This window comes from Neofelis nebulosa, chromosome 13 (genome assembly GCF_028018385.1).
Source record: "Neofelis nebulosa isolate mNeoNeb1 chromosome 13, mNeoNeb1.pri, whole genome shotgun sequence".
NCBI lineage: Eukaryota > Metazoa > Chordata > Mammalia > Carnivora > Felidae > Neofelis > Neofelis nebulosa.
Window position 1 is genome coordinate 80,166,780 of NC_080794.1, and position 23,344 is coordinate 80,190,123.

Consider the following 23,344-nt stretch of genomic DNA (forward strand, 5'->3'; position numbering starts at 1 on the left):
TCAAAAATAAATAACAACAACAAAAAAATTAAAAAAAAAAAAAGAGCTGAGGGCTGAAGGTGGGTGGGGGGGCAGGAAGTCAGGGACCCAAGAGGGGCCAGAGGGAGAGGCGGGGCCCTGATTGAGGGTGGGACCGGATGGTGGGCGTGTCCTGGAGGAGGGGCGGGGCCTGCGAGCGGATTGTTGGGAGCGGCGCGCTGCTGCGGCGGCGGCGGCGGCGGCGGCGGCGGCGGAAAATGGCTGCTGCGGAGGCGGCGGACACTCAGCTGATGCTCGGAGTCGGGCTGATCGGTGAGGACGAAGGCGCCCTGCCCCGCAGTCCCGCGCCCCAGTTCGGCCTCCGCCTGGGCCCGGGGTGGCCTCTGCTCCCGCGGTCCCCGGCGCCGCCTGCGGTGAGGAGGTCGCGGCCCCTTCTCCGTTGGGCCGGGGCGGGGGGCTGCGGGGCGCGGGGACCCGGCCAGCCGCCCTGGGCGGGTCCGCCTGTAGCCTCGCGTGGGACCCGTCCGGGCGGGGCAGCAGGGCGGAGGGACCCCGGGCCTCCTGCCGGACCTCTGCGGCTGCGAGGGGCCGCTGCGCAGGCGGGGCAGGGGCTGGGCCGAGAGCGGGTAGTGGGCGGTGCGGGGGTGGGGGGGGGGAGGCGGCAGGGCAGACCTCGGAGCGTGCAGGAGGCACGCGTGACTGCCTGCCCGGCGCCCGGCTGGCCCCGATTATGTGATTGAGCAGTTCGAGTCACCGTGACCAACTGTGCCAGCCCCGAGTGCTGAGCATTATGCATGGATTATCTCCCGTTAAACTCCTACCACGGCTCCAGGGGGTGTGGGTAGTATTTGGTGACCACATTTCGGAGAAGCAGATGGAGGCCCAGGGTGTCCTTTGCGCACGACGCGTGCTAGGAAGCGGCGGAGCCAGGGTTGGGACCCTTGCGGTCTAGCCGCAGAGCCCCAACTCACACCAGTGGCGGAATCCTGTATCATGTGATAGAGCTCAGGCACGTAGCCGGCGTGTCTACACAATCATGTACGGCGGGATCCCGGTTAGATTTGAGGAATTAGTGGTTGAGGAAGTACGTTGGGATCTTTGGGTGTGCCTGAGCCGTGTGCAGCGTCTCAGGGTTGGGTGTTTCAAGGAACCATTCATCCCATTGGCGGCCGCGGGTTGCTTGAATGAACGTCTGTCGGTTCCCTGCGTGCCGTTGACCTTTGAAGTAATACTCCATTGAGATAACATTCTATTCCTCTAGTGTGGAAGAACGTTGCTTGCGTTCAACAAAACCGGCTAACTGTGCTGATTATTTCTCAGTGTCTCAAAGGAGTGCATTTATCTGGGAATGGCTTCCTGTGTTTCTTTTTTATTTCCCCTGTATTTATTTCTAATGTGGTTTTAGAACTGCTTCAAAACAAAACCTAAGTACTTCAAGCATCTTAGTCCTGCTTGAAGGTACTTGTGAATAAGGTTAGGTTAAATTCTGACTTTATCTGGTAACGGCAAAGACGAAGATGACTTACAATCATATTTTCAATTCAGATTTTTATTTTTCGTATGGAAACGGATTTAAAAGGAATTTGCTTCAAAATAATGGGGGAGGGGGAACATTAGAAACAAGGAGGGACCAGGTGTTGATAATTGCTGGAGCTGAATGATGGAGACGGGAATTCATTTTTTTATGAACTTGATATTTTCCATAACAAAACTATGCATCCATACTGCTATATGCACAGTAACTGTTTTTCTAAAGCTTAGGCTAGGTTATTGAGGTGTTTACTTGATGAGGAAACTACATTATGTGACAGGATAACCATTATTATTATTATTACTATTATTATTACATTATTATTACTACTATTACAATGTTAAATATAGAATTTATACAATCAGTATATGACATGATTTAAAAGAGATTTCACCATTTTCTTCATCTCCAGTTTTGTTTTTGACAAACACTTCCTGTGTATTTATTAAAGATCCTTCTAACTGATAAAAATGTAAGGCTGAGGGGGCACCTGGGGGGCTCAGTTGGTTAAGTGACCAATTCAGGTCATAATCTCAAGGTTCGTGAGATTGAGCCCCACATTGGGCTCTCCACTGACAACGTGGAGCCTGCTTGAAACCCTCTCTCTCCTTCTCTCTCTGTCCCTCCCCTGCTCTCACTCTGTCTTCTCTTTGCTCTCTCAAAATAAATAAACTTAAAAAAAATTAAAAATTAAAATTTAATTTTAATTAAAATTAAAACAAAACGTAATGCTGAGTTTATGAATTTGTGTGGGAGGAGATAGGAAAGAACTCTGCCAAATTTAAGGCTCAGATTTTCTTTTCCTTAAAATTTTTTAATGTTTATTTATTTTTGAGAGAGAGAGAGAGACAGAGCATGAGCAGGGGAGGGGCAGAGAGAGAGGGAGACACAGAATCGGAAGCAGGCTCCAGGTTCTGAGCTGTCAGCACAGAGCCCGACGCAGGGCTCGAACTCACGAACCATGAGACCACGACCTGAGCCAACGTCGGATGCTTAACTGACTGAGCCACCCAGGTGCCCCTTAAGTTTTCATTCATGATTTGTTGTAAAAGGTTTTTACTCAGGTGGCCTAAAACTCAAGATCAGGAGAGCTGCATGATTTGACCAACAGAGGTGGATGGGAATTTGGGGTCACACATGCTCCGGGATGCTTTGTAAAATGGGATGTGAAAACTGATTCCGCTAAGTGCTTCTGAGTAACCAATCAATTCACTTCCTTGCTGCTGTTTGACATTCTCACAGTGACCATCTTTCCACCGTAGAAAAGGACACAAATGGAGAAGTTCTGTGGGTGTGGTGTTATCCTTCCACGACAGCTACTTTAAGGAATTTACTGCTGAGAAAATGCTGCCTTACAGATGAGAACAAACTTCTCCATCCCTTCGTCTTTGGTCAGTACAGAAGAACATGGTTTTATATCACAACAGTTGAAGTTCCAGATTCTTCAGTTTTGATAAAGGTATGACTGCATGAAGGTCTAACAACCAAAAATATTTAAAGTGATGTAACATTATTCCAGTGACTCTTAGCTTTAGACATTATTGCTTACAATACGCTTTTGAAAAATACCAGATATGCTTTTCACTGGGAATGTCCCCTTTCAAATTTCACTCTTATTCATTCTATGAATATTGGTTGATATACATTCTATTGACTGACCCTATGGCTGGTGTAGTGAAGTCCTTTCTGGGTTATACTCTGATGGAGTAGTAATGTGGACGTGCAAAGTCGTGACCGATTAAAAGTGGAAAGAAGCATTTGTCCATAATTAAAAACCATTTTAAGTTTTTTTTTTCTTAAGTTTATTTATTTTGAGAGAGATTGAGCAGGGGAGGGGCAGAGAGAGAACCTCAAACAGGCTCCACACTGTCAGTGCTGAGCCCAGCGCGGGGCTCAAACTCAAACCATGAGATCATGACCTGAGCCAAGATCAAGAGTCGGACACTTAACCAACTGAGCCACCCAGGCGCCCCTAAGTTTGTTTGTTTGTTTGTTTTAAGTTTATTTGTTTTGAGAGAGAGAGACAGAGCATGGGAGGGGTAGAGAGAAGGAGAAAGAGAGAATCCCCACTAACAGTGCAGAGCCTGACATGGGGATGGAACCCACAAACCACAAGATCATGATCTGATCCGAAGTCAAGAGCCAGAAGCTTAACCGACTGAGCCACCCAGGCACCCTAAAAACTGTTTTAAAAGATAAAATTATCCTTGGGATGCCTGGGTGGCTCAGTTGGTTGAGTGTCCAACTTTGGCTCAGGTCATGATCTCACAGCTCAGTGGCTTCGGGTCTTGTGTCGGGCTCTGTGCTGACAGCTCAGAGCCTGGAGCCGGCTTCAGATTCTGTGTCTCCGTCTCTCCTTCTGTGTCTCCCTTCCCTCCCCGCTCAAAAATAAATAAACATTAAAAAAAAAATTTTTTTAACTTTATTTTTTATTTTTTAAAATTTGCATCCAAATTAGCATATAGTGAAGCAATGATTTCAGGAATAGATTCCTTAATGCCCCTTACCCCCCCCAAAATTTTTAAAGATAAAATTATCCTTGATATAATTAAGAAAACTTTTTTTCATTTGTTTATGGATGGTAAGGATATGTTAGGAATAGAAAGGAGAATTAAGGAAACATGTATTAAGTAGGCTTTTGTGTGTGTGTCATTTGATATGAATAGTATCAATGTGACATGTTGAAAACCAGTATGTGGTCACTGTGGGCTTTTCTAATTCCAAGTAACCAGCAGGGTTTTTGTTGTTTTTTTTTTTCAAATAAAGAAATATTGGAAAGTGACGAAGCTCCTGGTGTGTGCCTGTGTGGGGACTTCTTTTACCATCTAGGGCTACTTTTATAGCCAATAATCATGAAACATGTCCAAGATATCAATTTAAATTTAAGGAGTTACTTTTAAAATAACAAGAAGGCAACAGTTTAAAACTGTTAGAGGTTTGGGGCGCCTGGGTGGCTCAGTCGGTTAAGCGTCCGACTTCAGCTCAGGTCACGATCTCACGGTGCGTGAGTTCGAGCCCTGCGTCGGGCTCTGGGCTGATGGCTCAGAGCCTGGAGCCTGCTTCTGATTCTGTGTCTCCCTCTCTCTCTGCTCCTCCCCCGTTCATGCTCTGTCTCTCTCTGTCTCAAAAATAAATAAACGTTAAAAAAAAAAAAAAAATTTTTAAAACTGTTAGAGGTTTAAAACAAAACAGATTCATAATTAGAAAATGTAAATTTGCAAAAAGATAGTTTTCAATGTGTTATAAAATCTTTCGTTTATGTTCATTAAGTTCTTGCTGAAAAGTCTTGATGTGTCGAATAGGTTTATCTGTGTTTTGTTCCATAATGTCAATAGCAGCAACATCGATTTCAAATCTGCTTTTCAGATTTGAAAAATGACAAGATTTAGAGGTAGTTCTTATACTTAAGAATATGATTTCTGGGGCGCCTGGGTGGCTCAGTCAGTTAAGCATCCGACTTCAGCTCAGGTCACGATCTCGTGGTCCGTGAGTTCGAGACCCGTGTCGGGCTCTGGGCTGACGGCTCAGAGCCTGGAGCCTGCTTCCGATTCTGTGTCTCCCTCTCTCTCTGCCCCTCCCCTGTTCATGCTCTGTCTCTCTCTGTCTCAAAAATAAATAAACATTAAAAAAAATTTTTTTTTAATTAAAAAAAAAAAAGAATATGATTTCTAAAAATGTATTTCTTAAATGCTTTGCCTTTTATAAAGTCCTGAATTTTATCTCATTAATGGGAATAATAGGTATATGATTAGAAGAAATTTATATTTATAATAATAGAGGAGTATAGACAAATGAAGCTTATTGTTACAGTGTGCTTTCTACAGAGATTATATGGCATTCTGTAGAGCATTGACTATTTCAGGAACTGTGTGATTTTACTGTGTGTATTTTTGTTGTTTTGTATCCTCTTTCATTAATTAAGAATTGATAAATTGGTAGATCTGATATGACATTTCTAATTCTGCTTTGATGAGGTGAGAGTACTTTAAATGAAAACTCACATTTTTGATATTTGAAATATATTTGTGTTTTTGAAAAGATGTTAACTCTAAAAGTACTACATTCTTATCTAAGAAATGAAATATATAGGTATATATAAGTACATATCTTTTATATGTGTGTATATAAACATAAAAGTATAAACAAGGAAGTGAGAACTTGGTTACATTTTGATCTTTTCTTTTTAATGCTGTTATGTCTTGTACAAGAGGTTTGCTAGAATGTAGTAATAAAATTTAAATCTGTGAAAGTGTCTTTAAAAAGTATACTTTTTGTTTCTTTTGGACAGGTGACTCATTTTTCTATTGTTCTGACCGCCAAAGATTTTAATCCAGAGAAATATGCCGCCTTCACTAGGATATTGTGTAGGTCTGTATGAAAACTGTATTAAATGCTATCCTACAAAAATGAAGATCTTGCTCGGTAGTTACATAGCAGATTTCTATACGGAGGAAGCAAATTTCAGCCCTCTGCTTCCCCAACTTAATCTTTACTGGCCCTCTGGAAACTTTTGTAAGAGGAACTTTCTCTTCTGCTTTTATGACACTGCTCTTATTTGGGAAAATGGTAGAAGGGAGGAGAAAAAGCAATTTACACAACCATTGTAGTTCTTGGGTATTTGAGTCACTTGCTACTTTTGGCCTGACACTTCTGCTCACTTCCAATCTAGAACTTTCCTTAGCAGGACGGATAAGTTAAGTGCTGGCGAAGTGGTAAGCTAGTTTATACGTGTCAAGGTCTGTGTGGGGGAGTCATTTTGGGGAAAGTTAATGAGCATTTTGAATTATGCAAAAACGCAGGAAAATACTTCTTAGCTGGAGTGCTGGGAAGCTGAGAATCCAATTAATTGGTTAATAGTGATTCAGGTAAACTTCTTTAGTTTCATCCCAGCTGTTGAAAAATTGTATGTAAAATATACCAGTCTGCTTTCTTGCCTTGGTGAGTGTATATAGTGGAGTTAATCAAACCTTTCTTGTATCTTGGGGAAATTAGTTTTTTCCTCAATCAGGGCTTTGACAGGGTTTTAGATTTTTTTTTTTTTTTTTTTAATATTGTTGTTACTAGATAGAATTGTAATTCTAGAGGTTATATATTACAACATCAGCCCTCAGGCTTATGCTCAGTAAGTTGTTTTAGATGGGGTGGGGGGCAAAGGGAGTTGTTTTTGTGTTCCTCGCTATAAGCCTGATGAATGGTTGCTTTTTTGCCATTTTTATGTGTACACACACATGCTATCTATGTCTGGCTATCTATATCTATATGTCTATATCCATAATTATATCTATATCTATATATCTATATCTACATGTAGCAGAAGACTACTTTCTAATTACTTAAGGGTTTCAGGTAGATTGTATTTTGACAGAATGAAGTTTTACTGTTTTGCAGCCAGCTATGATAAGAAAACCTTTTTGCTCTCTTAAGATAAGTTCCAGGTATATGGTTCATTGTGGAATATAAACAGTTGTCTGCTACCATGGCACTGACACAAAGGGAGACTATTATTGTGAGAAGAGACGCTGTCTACAAGCCATGAGCTAAAAACACTGTAGGGGCGCCTGGGTGGCGCCGTCGGTTAAGCGTCCGACTTCAGCCAGGTCACGATCTCGCGGTCCGTGAGTTCGAGCCCCGCGTCGGGCTCTGGGCTGATGGCTCGGAGCCTGGAGCCTGTTTCCGATTCTGTGTCTCCCTCTCTCTCTGCCCCTCCCCCGTTCATGCTCTGTCTCTCTCTGTCCCAAAAATAAATAAAAAACGTTGAAAAAAAAAATTAAAAACACTGTAAAGCTGCTTTTGAACAAACGTTGGACTCCCATTTCATTTGACTGAGTCAGGGTTAGGTTTCCCAGTGAATTCACTGGGAAATATTCTTGGGCTCAAAATTTAAGATTGCTTTAGATTCCACTTCCTGCCCGGGAGGAAGCTGGAAGGTTCCTCAGCTTCTGTAGTGCCATGGCATTGTTGGGTTCCGGACTCTTCTCCTGTCACAGTTTAGGAGAAAGGAGGACTGAGAGCTATTGGCAGCCACCTCTTGTGCCCCCTGCACCTTACTGCACGTACCCTTGCATGTGTACATACCCACATGCTCTTGCACACGCACACACTGCCTCTCCCCACTAACACATGTCTGTGTGCACAAGTACATAGACCAACACTTTTCGATGTTGCTGCTTACCATGGAGGTGCTCCCTTCCGTTTCTGGGGAGGGGACAGGCAGGCGTGCCTTCCATAGCACGCTGCTCACAGTGGCAGCGGAAGCCCACACGAGGGGGTTCGTTCCCTGTGTGGGATCCAGGTCATTTGCCCTGACCCCCTTCATCTTCTGGAGCCTCCAGCTAGTGGCCGTGGTAGAGAACCAGGGTTTCACTTGGAACCAGTTGTCCGGGCCAGTCCGGCTGTCCCATCTGAGTAAGTTCCCCTGGGTTGCACTTTGTGGTTTTCCTATGGAATGATTTGGGGGGATCCTTGCTTCTGTCAGTAGTTCATGGCCCAGGGTTGTTATGGAAAAAGTGATCTTATCCTACTACCCTTCCTGTGTTTCTCTTCTCCATTACTGTATATTGTTTCTATTTCACAGGGTTTTTTTTTTTTTAAGTTTATTTATTTATTTTGAGAAAGAGAGAGAGTGAGTGAGTGTGTGTGTGTGTGTGTGTGTGTGCGTGCGTGCACGCGTACACACGTGAGCAAGGGAGGGGCAGACAGAGGGAGAGAGAGAATCCCAAGCAGGCTCCACACTGACAATGTGGCCTGATGCAGGGCTCCAATTCACAAACAGTGAGATCATGACTTAGGCAGAAATCAAGAGTCAGACACTTAACTGACTGAGCCACTCAGGTGCCCGTCTATTTTACAGTTTTAATGGTATATTGTTTGTTTGTTTGGTGGTGGTAATGTATGCACACAGGAAAAAAATACAGACAATACAGAAGGGTATACAGTGAAAACTAGGTCCCTTCCTCTCCCTATTCCTAGCCTTCAAATCTGCCTCCCGACCCCCACCCCGGGGCACTCCTGGGGCTGTTTTCTTTATATCATACCGGAGATATTTTCTCCATATAGAAGCATGTATATGAGTTCATGGGTTTGACTAGTTTACATGTAGGATAGCTTACCATATTCATTGTTCTCTACCTCTTTCCCTCAATTGTGCATTGAAGTCATTTGAAAACACTGACTGGCTAGTAGTTACAACACTTGCTTTTTTCACTTAACCTACAATAAATACAGTTTCAAGTGATCTATTTTTAAAAAAATTTTTTTAAATCTTTTTTTTTTTTTTAATGTTTATTTTTGAGAGAGAGATAGAGCATGTGTGGGTTAGGGGAAGAGAGAGAGATGGAGAGAGAGAATCCCAAGCAGGCTCCACACTGTCAGCACAGAGCCCAACGAGGGGCTCAGACTACCGAACCGTGAGATCATGATCTGAACCGAAACTGAGAGTCAGACGCTTAACTGAGTTACCCAGGTATCCCTCAAATGATCTGTTTTAAACAATAATTTTATTTTCTTTCCAGTTTTTTCATCCATTTAGCTACTAAAAGGCTCAAGTAGGCCCAGTCCTGCTTCTCATGCAAAATTTAGATTTAGTTACTCAGAGGAAGAGATTTCAGGGGAAGAGACTGATTTCACATGTGAGCTATAAATGTAGGCAGTTTCCTGTCAGCGTTTTCTGGAACTTGATGATGAATATATCTAGTGTATACTTACCACCAGAAACTTAAAGGAGTTTGATTTCTTAATTATCTAAATATAGTTACCTCTGGGAACTCTGATAATAAATATAGGTTCTATAATTACTGTTTTCTCTGTGAACAATGTGTAAAACTCCTTTCTTGTCAAAGGAAATCCCAGCAATAATAGAGTCCTTATGGCTAGAAGCACCATTTGTGAATATAAGACAGATAAAAATGCAATATTTTTTTTAAGAATAGTGGGCCCTCAGGGGCGCCTGGGTGGTGCAGTTGGTTAAGCATCTCAGCTCAGGTCCTGATCTCCTGGGTTCGTGAGTTCAGGCCCCACATCAGGCTGTGTGCTGATGGTGTGGAGCCTGCTTGCGATTCTGTCTCTCCTTCTTTCTGCCCCTCTCTGACTTGTGCGGGTGTGCACATGCTCTCTCTCTCTCTCAAAATAAATAAACTTAAAAAATAAAACTTAGGGAAAAAAAGAAAAATGAGTCCTTAGAAAGTCCTTAGCTTACTCTCCTGCTCGAGTGGGCTATGGAGATGGAAGGAGAAAGCCAGCTTCAGGGAGTTGTTGGAGGTCTCTTGAATGGTTGTTTTTTTCAATACATTATCGAATTAAATTATAGAAGTAGTCATGTCATAAAAAGTTTCAGGCATTCAGAAGCGTTATCAGCAGGTTGACTTAGATTTTTTAGGAAGTACCCATACCCAGGCTTGGGCGCATTGCTCTGTGTGGTTCATGCTATATAAAAGCATGGTTGTTTTTTGTCTTTTCTTACAGAATGTACCTGAAACATGGGAGCCCAGTTAAAATGATGGAGAGTTATATTGCAGTACTCACAAAGGGGATATGCCAGAGTGAAGAAAATGGCTCTTTCCTTAGCAAAGATTTTGATGCCCGAAAGGCTTATCTTGCAGGCTCCATCAAAGGTAAACACACGCAGACACACACACAGCCCACGAAACAAAAACCCGTCCCGGATGGTTCCATCCCAACAACAAGATCCCCAAGCCAAGGGCAATCCTCATTGTACTCTAATATTCCATCTTTCTGTATATTTTCATCTACGTAATATTTATTTGCTATACAGGAGGGTAGTTCAACTTCTACATTGCCTTATTTGATTAGAATTCTGTCGTAGGAAAGCAGATTTTTGTGGTGGCCCTTTCCACACGATTCTGTTAATAATACAGAAATGTTCTTTTGTGGGTAAGCTGAATTTCACAGCTTGAGTGTCTGCCAACTTCCATAGTTTTTCTTTCCTTATATTTTAGCAGTTACTTCCTCCATGTGGAGAGCTCAGGCCCCTGACCCAGAGTTCCTCTTCTAACTCTCCGCCTTCCTCTCCCAACTGGAAAATCCAAAACAGCGGTGCAGGGCTAAGCCACAGATTTCAGGGTCCTTAAAAGGGAGGAAAGGGGAAATGCTGGCCTTCACTCTTGTCCTCCTACAGCGCCTGTCTTAGCTCGTGAACCTGCTGTTCTGTATGGTTTCTAAGCATCCTTGTTGACAGGTTTGTTCAGCTGTCTCAAAAGGACTTACATAATGACGTATGTATTGGTGGAGGGGTGGTGTCCATGAACTTTTATTTATTTATCTATTATTATTTTTGAATGTTTATTTATTTGAGAGAGAGAGAGAGAGAGCCAGCGGGGTTGGGGCAGATAGAATCCCAAGCAGGCTCTGTAGTGTCAGTGTAGAGCCCTATGTGGGGTTCGAACCCACAAACTGTGAGATCATGAACTGAGCCGAAATCAAGAGTCAGTTGCTTAAGCCAATGAGCCACCCAGGTGCTCCAGAGTAAACTTTTTTTTTTTTTTTTAAACCTAAGGGTGTTTCATGACACAGAAAGATACTGGTTCCCTTCATATCATTTATTCCCCTTTCTTTGGGCTCTGGCTTCATCTGTGCATCCAGTGCAGAGTCCCTTGAAGGGGGGTCAGGTTTAGGCTGTCATAGCACCCATCCTAGGGAGCAGATGTCTGGATTTATATGCTCATCCAGTGCATAAGGTGCTTTTTTATTCTCTGTATTGAAAATAATTCTGTATACAGAAAATAAACTCTGCATTTATTGGAAAGAATTCCTTTCCTTCCAATAAAAATGTTATTTTCTTACATATTATTTAATGCAGTAATATTATAATTTCTTGTGTTTTAAGACATTGTATCTCAGTTTGGAATGGAAACCGTTATCTTACACACAGCACTGATGCTAAAGAAAAGAATTGTCGTCTATCACCCCAAAATAGAAGCTGTCCAGGAGTTCACCAGGTATTGTCTCTGGTCATTAAAAAGTAGAGGCTTTGTTGGGAGCTGATTTGGGGCGGTCTGTGTTCCTGTGTGCTCTGTTCTGTTACACATTTGGTATAAATAGAATGTGGTAGGCTGTGGGTGAAATGCTATCTTGGTCTAATGTTTCAGGTGAGCTTTAGTAGTTCAAGGTCACTGAATTTGGGCAGATTCTTCTTTAAATTTAGAAATAAGAATATTTTAGAGCAGGGAGTTTGAACTTTTCCTTGCCAGACCATAAATATTTTAGGCTTGGAGGCCATAAGTTCTCTGTCCCAACCACCGAACTGCCAGTCGTGCATATGTAAATGAATGAGTATGGCTGTGTTCCAATAAAACTTTATGTGCAAAGACAGACAGCTGATCCATGGCCATAGTTTCCTGACCCCTGTTTTAAGTAAGTTATTTCTTTTTTTTTTTTTTCACTTTTACCACAGATTTTCTTTTTAAAAAAAAAACATTTATTTATTTTTGAGAGACAGAACACAAGTCGGGGGGGGGGGGCGGGCAGAGAGAGAGGGAGATACAGAATCTGAAGCAGGCTCCGGGCTGTCAGCGCGGAACCCAACATGGAGCTTGAACACACAGACCGCGAGATCATGACCTGAGCCGGAGTCTGATGCTTAACGGACTGATCCACCCAGGTGCCCCTCTCTTATTTTTATAATAAAGATGTTTTGAAAGTTTTTTCTTTACCAAATCTAACTTGTTCATAGATTCTTTTTTAAAAACAAGAGGACCTAGCTTTTGTGCTTCCTGTATGCCAGCTGTTGTATAAATCACCTCAATTATTAAATTTACTCGTGACACGAACTTTACAAGGAACTTTGCCTTCTTTTACGGATGAGAAAATTGAGGCTCCAGGAGGCTGACTGGTTAGAAAATGGGAAAAAGAAGGTTTGGTAGTAGAAGAACTTGGGTTAAAATCCTGGAGGGCGCTTTACTCGCTCTGTGACCACATCCAGGATACTTAAACTTTCTAAGCCTCCGTCTCTGTATCTGTAAAATGAAGGTAATAATGCCCACTTCGTAAGCCTGTTGTCAGGACTGGAGATGCCGTGTGTGAAGTACTTGGCGTGTGCCTTGCTCATCGTGTGCGCTCTGGAAACGAGGACTGCTGTCATTGCGATGGCCACCCAGTTACCCTTTCCCTCTACATCTATGCTTCTGAAACGGGGATGTCCACAGCTTGGGAAACATAGCAGGGCAACAGCAGATCCACCATACCACAGTTCAATTTGTGACCTCTCTCTGCGGCAGCTGTTTCACTGGTTTTTTCAAGGAAACTTACTTTGTATAAAAACAAACACAAAGTGGTTTGCAAGTTTGATTGGAACTTTAAAGATAGAAATGAGAGACTTCAAAAAAAATGTGTTGCGTGCAGGGCCCCACTCTGGATTTTACCCTCAGACTCCCTCCGTGGCAGTTTGCGGAGTGAGGCATTTGGAGGAAAACTTCAGAAGTGTTACTCCTTGCCACCACGGACATGTTTTGAAACTTCACCTTGAGCTTTTTGTAGCTAACCTGACCCAAAAAGGCAGAGTTGAAGACATTGCATTACTTTAATTTGAAGCCTGGAGGTCGGGGCACGTGTAGTCTTCATTCTCCCCTCTGCCTCTGACAGCCAGCTCTGTCCTCGGGAGGAAGAGGGAGGAGGGTGCGGGTGCGGGCCAGCAACCATTTGAGTTCTTGTCTTCGTTCCCCAGGACTCTGCCTGCCCTGGTGTGGCATCGACAGGACTGGACCATACTTCATTCCTATGTGCACCTCAGTGCCGAGGAGCTGGAAGCCCTGCGGATGTGCCCAGGTAGACAGTGGGGGTCTCGCAGGAGGAGAGGCTTGGCGTTCACCTGGTTTGGGGGAGGACTTTTTTCTGGCCTTCCCAAAGGGAATACTGATGATGCATTATTTCTTTGGTAAATGCAACCAATTTTTTTTCCTTAAAAATTTTTTTTTTCGCATTTTATTTTATTTTTTATTTTTATTTTTTAAAATTTACATCCAATTTAGTTAGCATAGAGTGCAACAATGATTTCTGGAGTAGATTCCTTAATGCCTCTTACCCATTTAGCCCATCCCCCCTCCCACAACCCCTCCAGTAACCCTCTGTTCTCCATATTTGAGTCTCTTCTGTTTTGTCCTCCTCCCTGTTTTTATGTTATTTTTGCTTGCCTTCCCTTATGTTCATCTGTTTTGTCTCTTAAAGTCCTCATAGGAGTGAAGTCATATGATATTTGTCTTTCTCTGACTAATTTTGCTTAGCATAATACCCTCTAGTTCCATCCACGTAGTTGCAAATGGCAAGGTTTCATTCTTTTTGATTGCCAAGTAATACTCCATTGTGTATATATATACCACTTCTTTATCCATTCATCCATCAATGGACATTTGGGCTCTTTCCATACTTTGGCTATTGTGGATAGTGCTGCTATAAACATGGGGGTGCATGTGTCCCTTCGAAACAGCACACCTGTATCCCTTAGATAAATACCTAGTAATGCTGTTGCTGGGTTATAAGGTAGTTTTATTTTTAATTTTTTGAGGAACCTCCATACTGTTTTCCAGAGTGGTTGCACCAGCTTGTGTTCCCACCAACAATGCAAAAGAGATCCTCTTTCTGGGCATCCTCGCCAACATCTGTTGTTGCCTGAGTTGTTAATGTTAGCCATTCTGACAGGTGTAAGGTGGTATCTCATTGTGGTTTTGATTTGTTTTTCCCTGATGATGAGTAACGTTGAACATTTTTTCATGTGTCAGTTGGCAATCTGGATGTCTTCTTTAGAGAAGTGTCTTTTCATGTCTTTTGCCCAATTCTTTACTGGATTATTTGTTTTTTTGGGTGTTGAGTTTGATAAGTTCTTCAATGTTTATTTTTGAGAGAGAGAGTGAGAGAGAGACAGAATGCGAGCGGGGGAGGGGCAGAGAGAGAGGGAAACACAGAATCTGAAGCAGGCTCCAGGCTCTGAGCTGTCAGCACAGAGCCCGACGCAGGGCTTGAACTCACAAACCGTGAGATCATGACCTGAGCCTGATGCTTAACTGACTGAGCCACTGAGGCGCCCTGAGTTTGATAACTTCTTTATAGATTATGGATACTAACCCGTTATCTGATATGTCTTTTGAAATATCTTCTCCCGTTCTGTCGGTTGCCTTTTAGTTTTGCCGATTGTTTCCTTCGCTGTGCAGAAGCTTTTTATTTTGATGAGGTCCCAATAGTGAGTTGGTCCTCAATTTTTTTTTTATTTGTTTTTAATTGTATTGCTCTGTGAAATGTGAAAAGTCTGGTAGCTGTTTTCTTTTTTTTTTTTTTTTTAATTTTTTTTTTCAACGTTTTTTATTTATTTTTGGGACAGAGAGAGACAGAGCATGAACGGGGGAGGGGCAGAGAGAGAGGGAGACACAGAATCGGAAACAGGCTCCAGGCTCCGAGCCATCAGCTCAGAGCCCGACGCGGGGCTCGAACTCACGGACCGCGAGATCGTGACCTGGCTGAAGTCGGACGCTTAACCGACGGCGCCACCCAGGCGCCCCTGGTAGCTGTTTTCTTAACATCAGTTCCAAACTTCTGTTAATTCTTGAGTTGTCCTGATTCCTTTAGCATTTATTTGTATCAGATCTGAAACTGGTGAAAGATGATGCCGTCCCCAGCACGCTGTCCCTGAGAAAGCCGGACGTGTGGCTGTGGTTGCTTAGAGACAGAGACCTACAGGGGGAACATTGGTCAAGAGAATCCTTGCTACCTCTACCTCGGCTGTCATTCTTGACCTGAATAGCAGTAACTGAAAAGTAAATGCCTTCTTCTTTGACACCACAATGTAGTTTGGGGGACGTTTTGAGTTGGAAGGGTTTCTTCAGACAACTGTCAATAATGTAGTCTGAAGAAATGCCAGAGGGTACAGCTGATGTCCCCTGAATAAAGCAGTGAAGAAAAGCAACTGGTGAACTTTTAGAGTCCATTCTCTTTTGACCCGTTCACAACAGGATTTGTTCCCATTCCGGTAATGTGGGTCATCTTTGTCATGCAGGTTACATCGCTGGGTTTGTGGACTTGGAGGTGAGCAACAGGTCAGACCTCTATGACGTGTTTGTGAATCTGGCAGATCGTGAGATTACCATTGCCCCACTTGCGAAAGGTTAGTTCTCTCTTCCGTCGTTGATAACAAAATGTAAGCCAAGCAGTTATACTTTTTAAAATTAATTTATTAAAATTTTAATTCCAGTGTAGCTAACATACAGGGTTATGTTTCAGGGGTTCAGTACAGTGATTCAACACTTCCACATGCTACTCAGGGCTCATGAAGATAAGTGTGCGCATAATCTCCTTGATCGCTTTCACCCATCCTCCTGCCCACCTGAAGCAGTTGTATTTTTTTTAATGTTTATTTATTTATTTTTTTTATTTTTGAGAGACAGAGAGAAACAGCATGAGCAGGAGAGGGCAGAGAGAGAGAGAGAGAGAGAGAGAGAGAGAGAGGGAGACCCAGAATATGAAGCAGGCTCCAGGCTCCGAGCTGTCCGCACAGAACCTGACGCGGGGCTCGAACTCACGAGTCGTGAGATCATGACCTGAGCTGAAGTCGGACGCTCAACTGACCGAGCCACCCAGGCGCCCCTGAAGCAGTTGTATCTTTAGGCTGATGCTCTAAAACTGGTATTCAAAGGCCTGCTTTGCCCGCTGTGCTGAAACTGGAGAGATTTTCTGTGTCTGGAACATAGCATTTATTCTTACAGGCCCAGCCATGTCAGTAGTAACATTCTGGGTGCTTATGCTGTACAGTATATGTTAATAAGATAGTATCTTTTTTTGTAATGTTTATTTATTTATTGTGAGAGAGTAAGTATGAGTGGGGGAGGGGCAGAGAGAGGGAGAAAGAATCCCAAGCAGTCTCCGTGCAGTCAGCACAGAGCCAGACGTGGGGCTCCGTCATATGAACCTTTGAGATATGACCTGAACTGAGATGAAGAGTGGACACAACCGACTGAGCCACCCAGGTGCCCCAATAGGATAGTGTCTCTATCTCGTTTCTCAACTTTTCTGTTTAAACAAGCTGTATGAGTTACCTATTGCTGCATAACAAATCACTTTTAAACCTAGTAGTTTAAAACAGCAAATATTGGGGCGCCTGGGTGGCTCGGTCGGTTAAGTGTCCGACTTCGGCTCAGGTCATGATCTCACGGTCTGTGAGTTAGAGCCCCGCGTCGGGCTCTGTGCTGACAGCTCAGAGCCTGGAGCCTGTTTCAGATTCTGTGTCTCCCTCTCTCTCTGCCCCTCCCCTGTTCATGTTCTGTCTCTCTCTGTCTCAAATAAACGTTAAAAAAAAAAAATTTAAAACAGCAAATATTTATTATCTCACAGTTTTAGGACTGACTTAGCTGAGAGGTTCCGACTCAGGGTCTCTCATCAGGTTTCAATCAAGATACTGCCAAGGCAGGGGCACCTGGGTGGCTCAGTTGGTTAAGGGTCCGACTTCGGCTCAGGTCATAATCTCATGGTTCGTAGGTTCGAGCCTCATGTTGGGCTCTGTGCTGACAGTTCAGAGCCTGGAGCCTGCTTCGGATTCTGTATCTTCCTCTCTCTCTCTGTCCCTCTCCTGCTCATGCTCTGTCTCTCTCTCAAAAATAAACATTAAAAAACAAAGATATTCCCAAGGCTTCAGTCATCCAAAGTCTCAACTTCTAAGCTAACTTTTAGCAGGAGGCCTCACCACCTGGCCTCTCTGTAGGGCAGCTTGAGTATTCTCATGACATGACAGCTGGCTTCCCCAAGAGTAAGTGATCCAAGAGACAGAAAGACCACAGTGCCTTTTATGACCTAGTCTCAGAAGTCATATACCAGTTCTTCCATATTCTATTTGTTAGAAGGAAGCCATTAAGTCCAGTCCCCACGTAAGACAGAGGAAGTAGGCTCCACCTCTTAAAGGACAGAGAATGAAAAAGGCATAGAAATTTATTATTGCACAAGGACTGAACATGAATCCTGTATGGAAAACCTTTTTGAACGATGTGTCAGTAAGCAAAAGGGAATGGAGGTGAGTATTGCCCTTTGTAAAGCCAGAGTGATAGGATACTAGCTGTGGCCAGGGCCACTTATATTGCTGAAGCATTAGGACCAGAAAGGGTGGCCATGTCCTGCCGCCTTCTGTTGCTCCGAGTCTATAAGATGAGCTCGTCTCAAATCAACACCATTCAAATGGAGTTTGTCCCTTGGAGGGACAAACAGAAATTTCTGTTCATCTTTTTGCTGCAGAAAAGGAGCAGTGTATGTAAATCGTGTGACTTAGGTTGTTTCCTTTGCACATTCTGAGGGTCTTCACACACTGGAATGTTCAGCTGGCTTTTGCAGAACTGATAGGACACTCTGCTGCTATAGGATCCCCACCAGAAGGTTCCACTTGAATTTTTTTTTTTAAATGTTTATTTCTTTTTGAGAGAGAGACAGAGCATGAGTGGGGAAGGGGCAGAGAGAGAGGGAGACACAGAATCCGAAACAGGCTCCAGGCTCCGAGCGGTCAGCGCAGAGCCCGACGCAGGGCTCGAACTCACGAATGTGAGATCATGACCTGAGCCGAAGTGGGACTCTTAACCAACTGAGCCACCCAGGCCCCCGAGTTACACTTGAATTCTTAACCGTAAAGACCTGCGTAGGGAGGTCAGGCTCTTGGCTTAAAATCACAACTTACTCGTAGTCAGTAGTTTTCATTAGGTCTTGCCTAGGAAGAAAAACAAAAATTCTTATCAGGTAGGTGTGAAGGAGAAACCTGGTATTGGCATGTTCTTATTTTGAACGAAGTATAAATCGTGATTCTGCCGTGCCTCCTAGCACGTCCCTTGGAGTGATATCATATTTGCGTTCAGGATTAAGATGGAAATGTGGGCGGTTGTTGGTTGTTTTGAAAATTTCCTCCGTATGATGGTTTACATTTTCAAATAGGCGTCCTGGTTTTTATTATGTAAACTTCTAAATATCTACATCACTTCTGCTTGATCTCACCAGAGGCCATGACAATGGGCAAACTGCACAAAGAAATTGGTCAGCTGATTGTTCAATCTGCAGAAGATCCGGAGAAGTCTGACGGCCAAGTCATACAGGTAACTCCTCAGTCCCCTGACTTACTGAGAGTTGTGCAGTGGTGGTGCCGGGCAGCGTGTGGCAGAACTGCCCGGGGTGCGGGGAGCCGTGAGAAGCCGTAGGCAGATGCTGGCACGAGGGTCTGCAGGGTGGCCCTGGTTAGAGGAGCGGGCAGAGGCCCACCGTAGCCAAATAGTTATCAGGCTCTGGGGACAGAGACATGCAGGGGGCTGGTGACAGGTGTGACCCCCAGCTGGTCTGGAATGCTTTCCTGGGCGAACGCATTCTGTGCTCCAGCAGAATTTTCACGGAGGAACAACTTTCAAGAGATAGTTGCTGCTGAGGACTAGAGAGGGCGTCTCAATCTAGCTTCGATGTACTGTGTCCAGAACAGCAGTAAGCAAGCATGTAGTCAGATCCCTGCCAAAGGTAGCAGGTCTGGGCTCACACCCTGCAGGGCTAGCCCCGCTGTGGGGTCTCCCTGTCAGGCTGACCAGAGCTTCCATGTGGATCCTCCCCTCTCCCCTTTCTGGATCGGGATGGCTGGAGAGTTTATTTAAGCCTGTCCCTGTGGTGATGACAGGCCCTCCTGTGCACCGCAGCCTGCCAGCTCCTTTCCTGTCTGCTGCCGGTTTGCATTCAGCCTGTTCCCAGCTCCTTACTCTTTTCCCGGGATACACTTCCATCCTGGCCTCCGGGCTCTGGCTCATCTAGACCCTTGTGTCATCCCGTGGGGGCCAGAGGCCTGGAAGGATTGTCTCCCGCTGTCTGTACCTGTGCCACCTCATCAGGGGTGGGGGTGGGGGGCTCTGATAGGCAGGCCCTACTCATCTGGCTGGACCCGGTTCTTTTTTCCATTTATTCATTCATTTATCCAGAAAATACTTATTGAGCACTGACTATATGTCAGGCATGGGGCAGTAGGGTTGTATTTATTGGAGTAGATGAATAGGAAATAATGTAAGGGGACCTGCGTGGCTCGGTTGGTTAAATGTCTGACTCTCGATTTCAGTTCAGGTCATGGTCTCGTGTTTGTGAGTTCGAGCCCCACGTCGGACTCTGTGCTGGTGGCACAGAGCCTGCTTGGGATTCTCTCTCTTCTCTCTGCCCCTCCCCAGATCATGCTCTCTCTCTCTCTCTCTCTCTCTCTTTCAAAATAAATAAATAAATAAACTTAAAAAAAAGTAAACGCCAGATCATTGTGAGCCATGAGAAATGAATGCTGTGATAGAAACAAAAGGTCAAGGTGAAGAATACTAGAGAAGAGATTAGACAGCTCTCTGAGGAGGTGACACGTGAGCTAAAGGTTGAGAGGAGCCACAGGTGTGACAGGAACCCTCCAGCAGCACCGTCCTTTCTGTTCAGCGCTGGTGGCCCATCCTCTCAGGCCAGGAAGAGTGGGCGGGGCTTGCCTTGAGAGCTGAGACTCTTCCTTTCCTACCGTGTGGATCATTACTGCCCATCCATCCCTCCATCGACGCTCAAGTAAAAATGCTGGCTCTTTACAATGTTGGTTAACTGTGTAAATATGAGTTTTGTGTTACTGCGTTTTTCGTGGACTAAAAGTGATACGCAGGTGACTCAGTATAATGTATGATGAAATTGCCTGGCATATTATATTGTATGGGTTTGAAAATATTTGAATTAATGATGTCAGCAAACCAAGAAAAAGACATGACTTTAATGTGAGCTCTCGTGAGTCATCAGCCATGCAAAGGACTGTCGGGAAAGAGGAATACAGCCCATGTGGCAGGTGCTGGGTTACTTATTCCAGGTAGAAGAGGATTTTGGGGGGTGGGGAGATTTGTTCTAAAAACAATACCAGGGTTCCTTAAAAATTCAACATAGGAATACCATAGATCCAGCAATTCTACTGGGTATATTTCAGAAAGAATTGAAAGCAGACACAGATAAGTAATTGTGCACTCAGGTTCACAGCAGCTCTGTAAATAATAGCCAAAAGGTAAAAATAACCCAAATGTCCATCAGTGGATGAATGGATAAACAAAACGTGGTATATGCGTATGGTGGAATATCACTGAGCCTTAAAAGGCAATGAAGTTCTAACATGTGCTACAACATGTATTAACCTTGAAAACATTGTGCTAAGTGAAATAAGCCAGACACAAAAGGACAAATGTTGCGTGATTTCACTTATATGAGGTACCCAGAACCAGGCAAATTCACAGAAGCAAAAGGTAGAATGGTGGTCACCAGGCATTGGAGACAGGGATGGGGAGTTATTGTTTAATGGGTACAAGATTTCAGTTTGGGATGATGAAAAAGTTCTGGAAATGGGTAGTAGTCATAAAACACTGAATGTACTTGTTGTCACTTAAAAATGGCTAAAATGGCAAAAACATGGTGTTGGTTTTTCTAAGTTGTTTTAAGTTTGTTTCATTTTTTGTAATGCATAAATAATTTGGTAAACTTAAAAAATAGGAAGAATTCTCTCCAAATGCAGCAAAAATTCATATTTTTTGATGCTAACTTATGGCATATTTTCTTGTTCCATTAAAGGATATTTCTCTAAAAACTAGAGAAATCTTCACCCACCTGGAACCATTTTCAGAAGTTTCTAGTGATGGAGAAAAGCTAGTTCTCAATTTTGAGGCACTAAAGCAAAGACGATTTCCACCAGCAACAGAAAACTTCCTTTACCATCTAGCAGCAGCCGAGCAAATGCTGAAAATCTGACTGTGTGACAGCATATCCCTGATGAATGATAGAAAGTTCTCTCACCATGGTTATCCACTGTGTAAAATACTGAAAATAGCACAGAAAATGTTCTATTTTTAATGATTTATGTGAAAGTATTGAGATTTGACCTGAAAAAGCCCTAAAACACATATGAAAACATTTCCGATGTCCTCCTGGTCAGATTCATGCCTGCGGTCAGGGTCAGACCAAGTGCTGTAACTACCACCTATGACGTGAGCAACGACGTGGTGTCCCGGCGTAAGAGAAAAAAAGCTCTGCCAAGTTTTAGTGCAAATCACAGCAAACCCGAAAGCCTTCGTTATTATCAGTTCCACTTGTCCCATTGCGTAGCCACAAACGAATGGCTTACTTTCAGAAAGCTGCCTGAAATTTTGCTTTGTATTCTTCTAGGAAGAACTTTTATTCCTCATGAGGAACTCTACTTTCTGAGCCAAACTACTAAGTTTTCTGCAGAACTGTCCAGAAGATCATTCAAAAAAGATCCTGCAGTTGCACTTTCTTGTAAAAGAAAAGAATTCTTTTTCTTGGCCTTTAAACATTTTTGCCTATATTATGAGGATTTTGCATAGATTTTATACTTGAGTAGACAACTTTAATAATCCATATTTATATTGTCACAGAAGTAAGCACTTGGCAAACTTAAGCCATTAGTACTCTTTAATTAACCCTGTTGCTAGCAATATTCTTTTGAAAAAGATGCCAGTCCTTATATGATAGAGCAAAAATAAGCCCATTTTGGATATAAATGTCGGTATGAAGAAAATAGCAACTTTACATAATTACCAAGGCCAAGACCGGAGAGTGTCTTCATACTTCAGTGAGAGTAATTTGGCCACACTGGAAAGTATTCTTGTTCAGCTTATGTACCTTTTTCATAATTGGAGACTTAAAAGTTGCAAAATAAGCATAGAGGTCTAAATTATGTATTTGTTATTATATGTATTCATATTAATTATGAAAAATTATTTTACGCTCACTACTGTTGTCCTTAGAAATCTTACCCAGAAAAACAGTTGCAAAAAAATCTTGTCTTTATTAGATCTTTCATTTATTCTTTGTGTTAGACATTTGTTAAGTAAAAATGAAAAATAGCCTTTTCCCCTCCCTCCTTGGGTGGGGGCAGGGAGGATCTGGAATGAGATGATGTTTACTAAGGCAAACAATTGAAAATTAAATCTGCACTTTATGAAAACGAACATGAACGTCTTTATCTCCATTTTTTGTGTTACTATAGCAGTTAATGATCAAAGTTGTTAAAATTACAGATTTATGATGCAGAAATAAAATGAAAATATTTTGATACCCAACGAAATTTAGGCAGATGAAGAATTGTGCCCTCTTTCTGTAATGCTCCCCACTCGAAACAAAAGATAAAACCCTTTTGTCAATGCAGATGTGCTGAGAAGTTATTACAAGGCCTGTTTGAAAGTTAAGGCGTGCAGCTCCTTGCCTCCGTGCCTGGCTCACCCCCTGCCCTCGCCCTTCTCCATCCCCCATTTCCTAGAGCTGGCCCTTGCGTCTTCTCCTTTGAAAAGGTGCCCTCGCATTTCTACTCTGTCATCTGTTAGTGGCTAAGCCTCCACCCGGGTCCTTTGTGTGTTTTGTTCTTTCATTTTGTTTCGTGTATGCCTGTGGCTATACCGAGCCATCTGGTAGGCTTTTTTAAACCGTTTTGTGTTTTGTTCGTTTAGGCTTTTGTGAAACCCTTTTAACCAAATTTGCAGATAACCATCATTCTGGCCCAGGGAACATTGAAAGCCTCAGATACATTCTTTGATGATTTGGGGCAGGGTGTGTTGGAAACGTTCCTCCAGCATGCAGATGTTAGGGTGCCTACTCTGCCATGCACTGTGTTGTGTCCTGAGGCTTTCCTTGTTGCACAACACACACACTTCTTGCTCTCAAGGCATGCGGTCTGGGGGGGGGCTCAGCGTCAGCAAACAGGCTATCCCACTGTGGTGTGGCCAGGCTAGATACAGTAGGAGTGCTATGGGAGCACATAGCAGGGGCACCTGATTCAGTACTGTGTATCCTAGAGGGCTTCCTGGAGGGAGTGATTGATGTCCAAGTCAG

At 43.4% G+C, this 23,344-nt stretch overlaps 1 protein-coding gene across 10 annotated transcripts; it reads left to right on the forward strand.

Annotated features, from left to right (window-relative positions):
• Window positions 1-155: 155 nt before the first annotated feature.
• Window positions 156-22,467, forward strand: DENND10 (DENN domain containing 10). 10 transcript variants are annotated; one of them, XM_058697920.1, is made up of 10 exons: window positions 156-291; window positions 2,773-2,969; window positions 5,799-5,878; window positions 9,971-10,119; window positions 11,352-11,463; window positions 13,188-13,288; window positions 15,507-15,614; window positions 18,476-18,570; window positions 19,916-20,035; window positions 21,071-22,467. In XM_058697920.1, exons 1-10 carry the CDS (start codon window positions 237-239, stop codon window positions 21,245-21,247), a joined length of 1,194 nt encoding a protein of 397 aa, XP_058553903.1. In that variant the 5' UTR covers window positions 156-236; the 3' UTR covers window positions 21,248-22,467. The 10 variants fall into 10 exon arrangements, with proteins under 10 accessions (XP_058553903.1, XP_058553905.1, XP_058553906.1 ...); XM_058697917.1 differs by having other exon boundaries at window positions 222-400; window positions 2,753-2,969; XM_058697922.1 differs by lacking the exon at window positions 19,916-20,035.
• Window positions 22,468-23,344: the final 877 nt, after the last annotated feature.

Coding starts and splice junctions, on each gene's coding strand:
- DENND10 (XM_058697917.1), top strand. CDS start 237: ATGGCTGCTGCGGAGGCGGCGGACACTCAGCTGATGCTCGGAGTCGGG. Junction 401..2,752: donor GCGCCGCCTGCGGTGAGGAG/GTCGCGGCCCCT, acceptor ACATTCTCACAG/TGACCATCTTTCCACCGTAG. Junction 11,464..13,187: donor GCTGTCCAGGAGTTCACCAG/GTATTGTCTCTG, acceptor TTCGTTCCCCAG/GACTCTGCCTGCCCTGGTGT.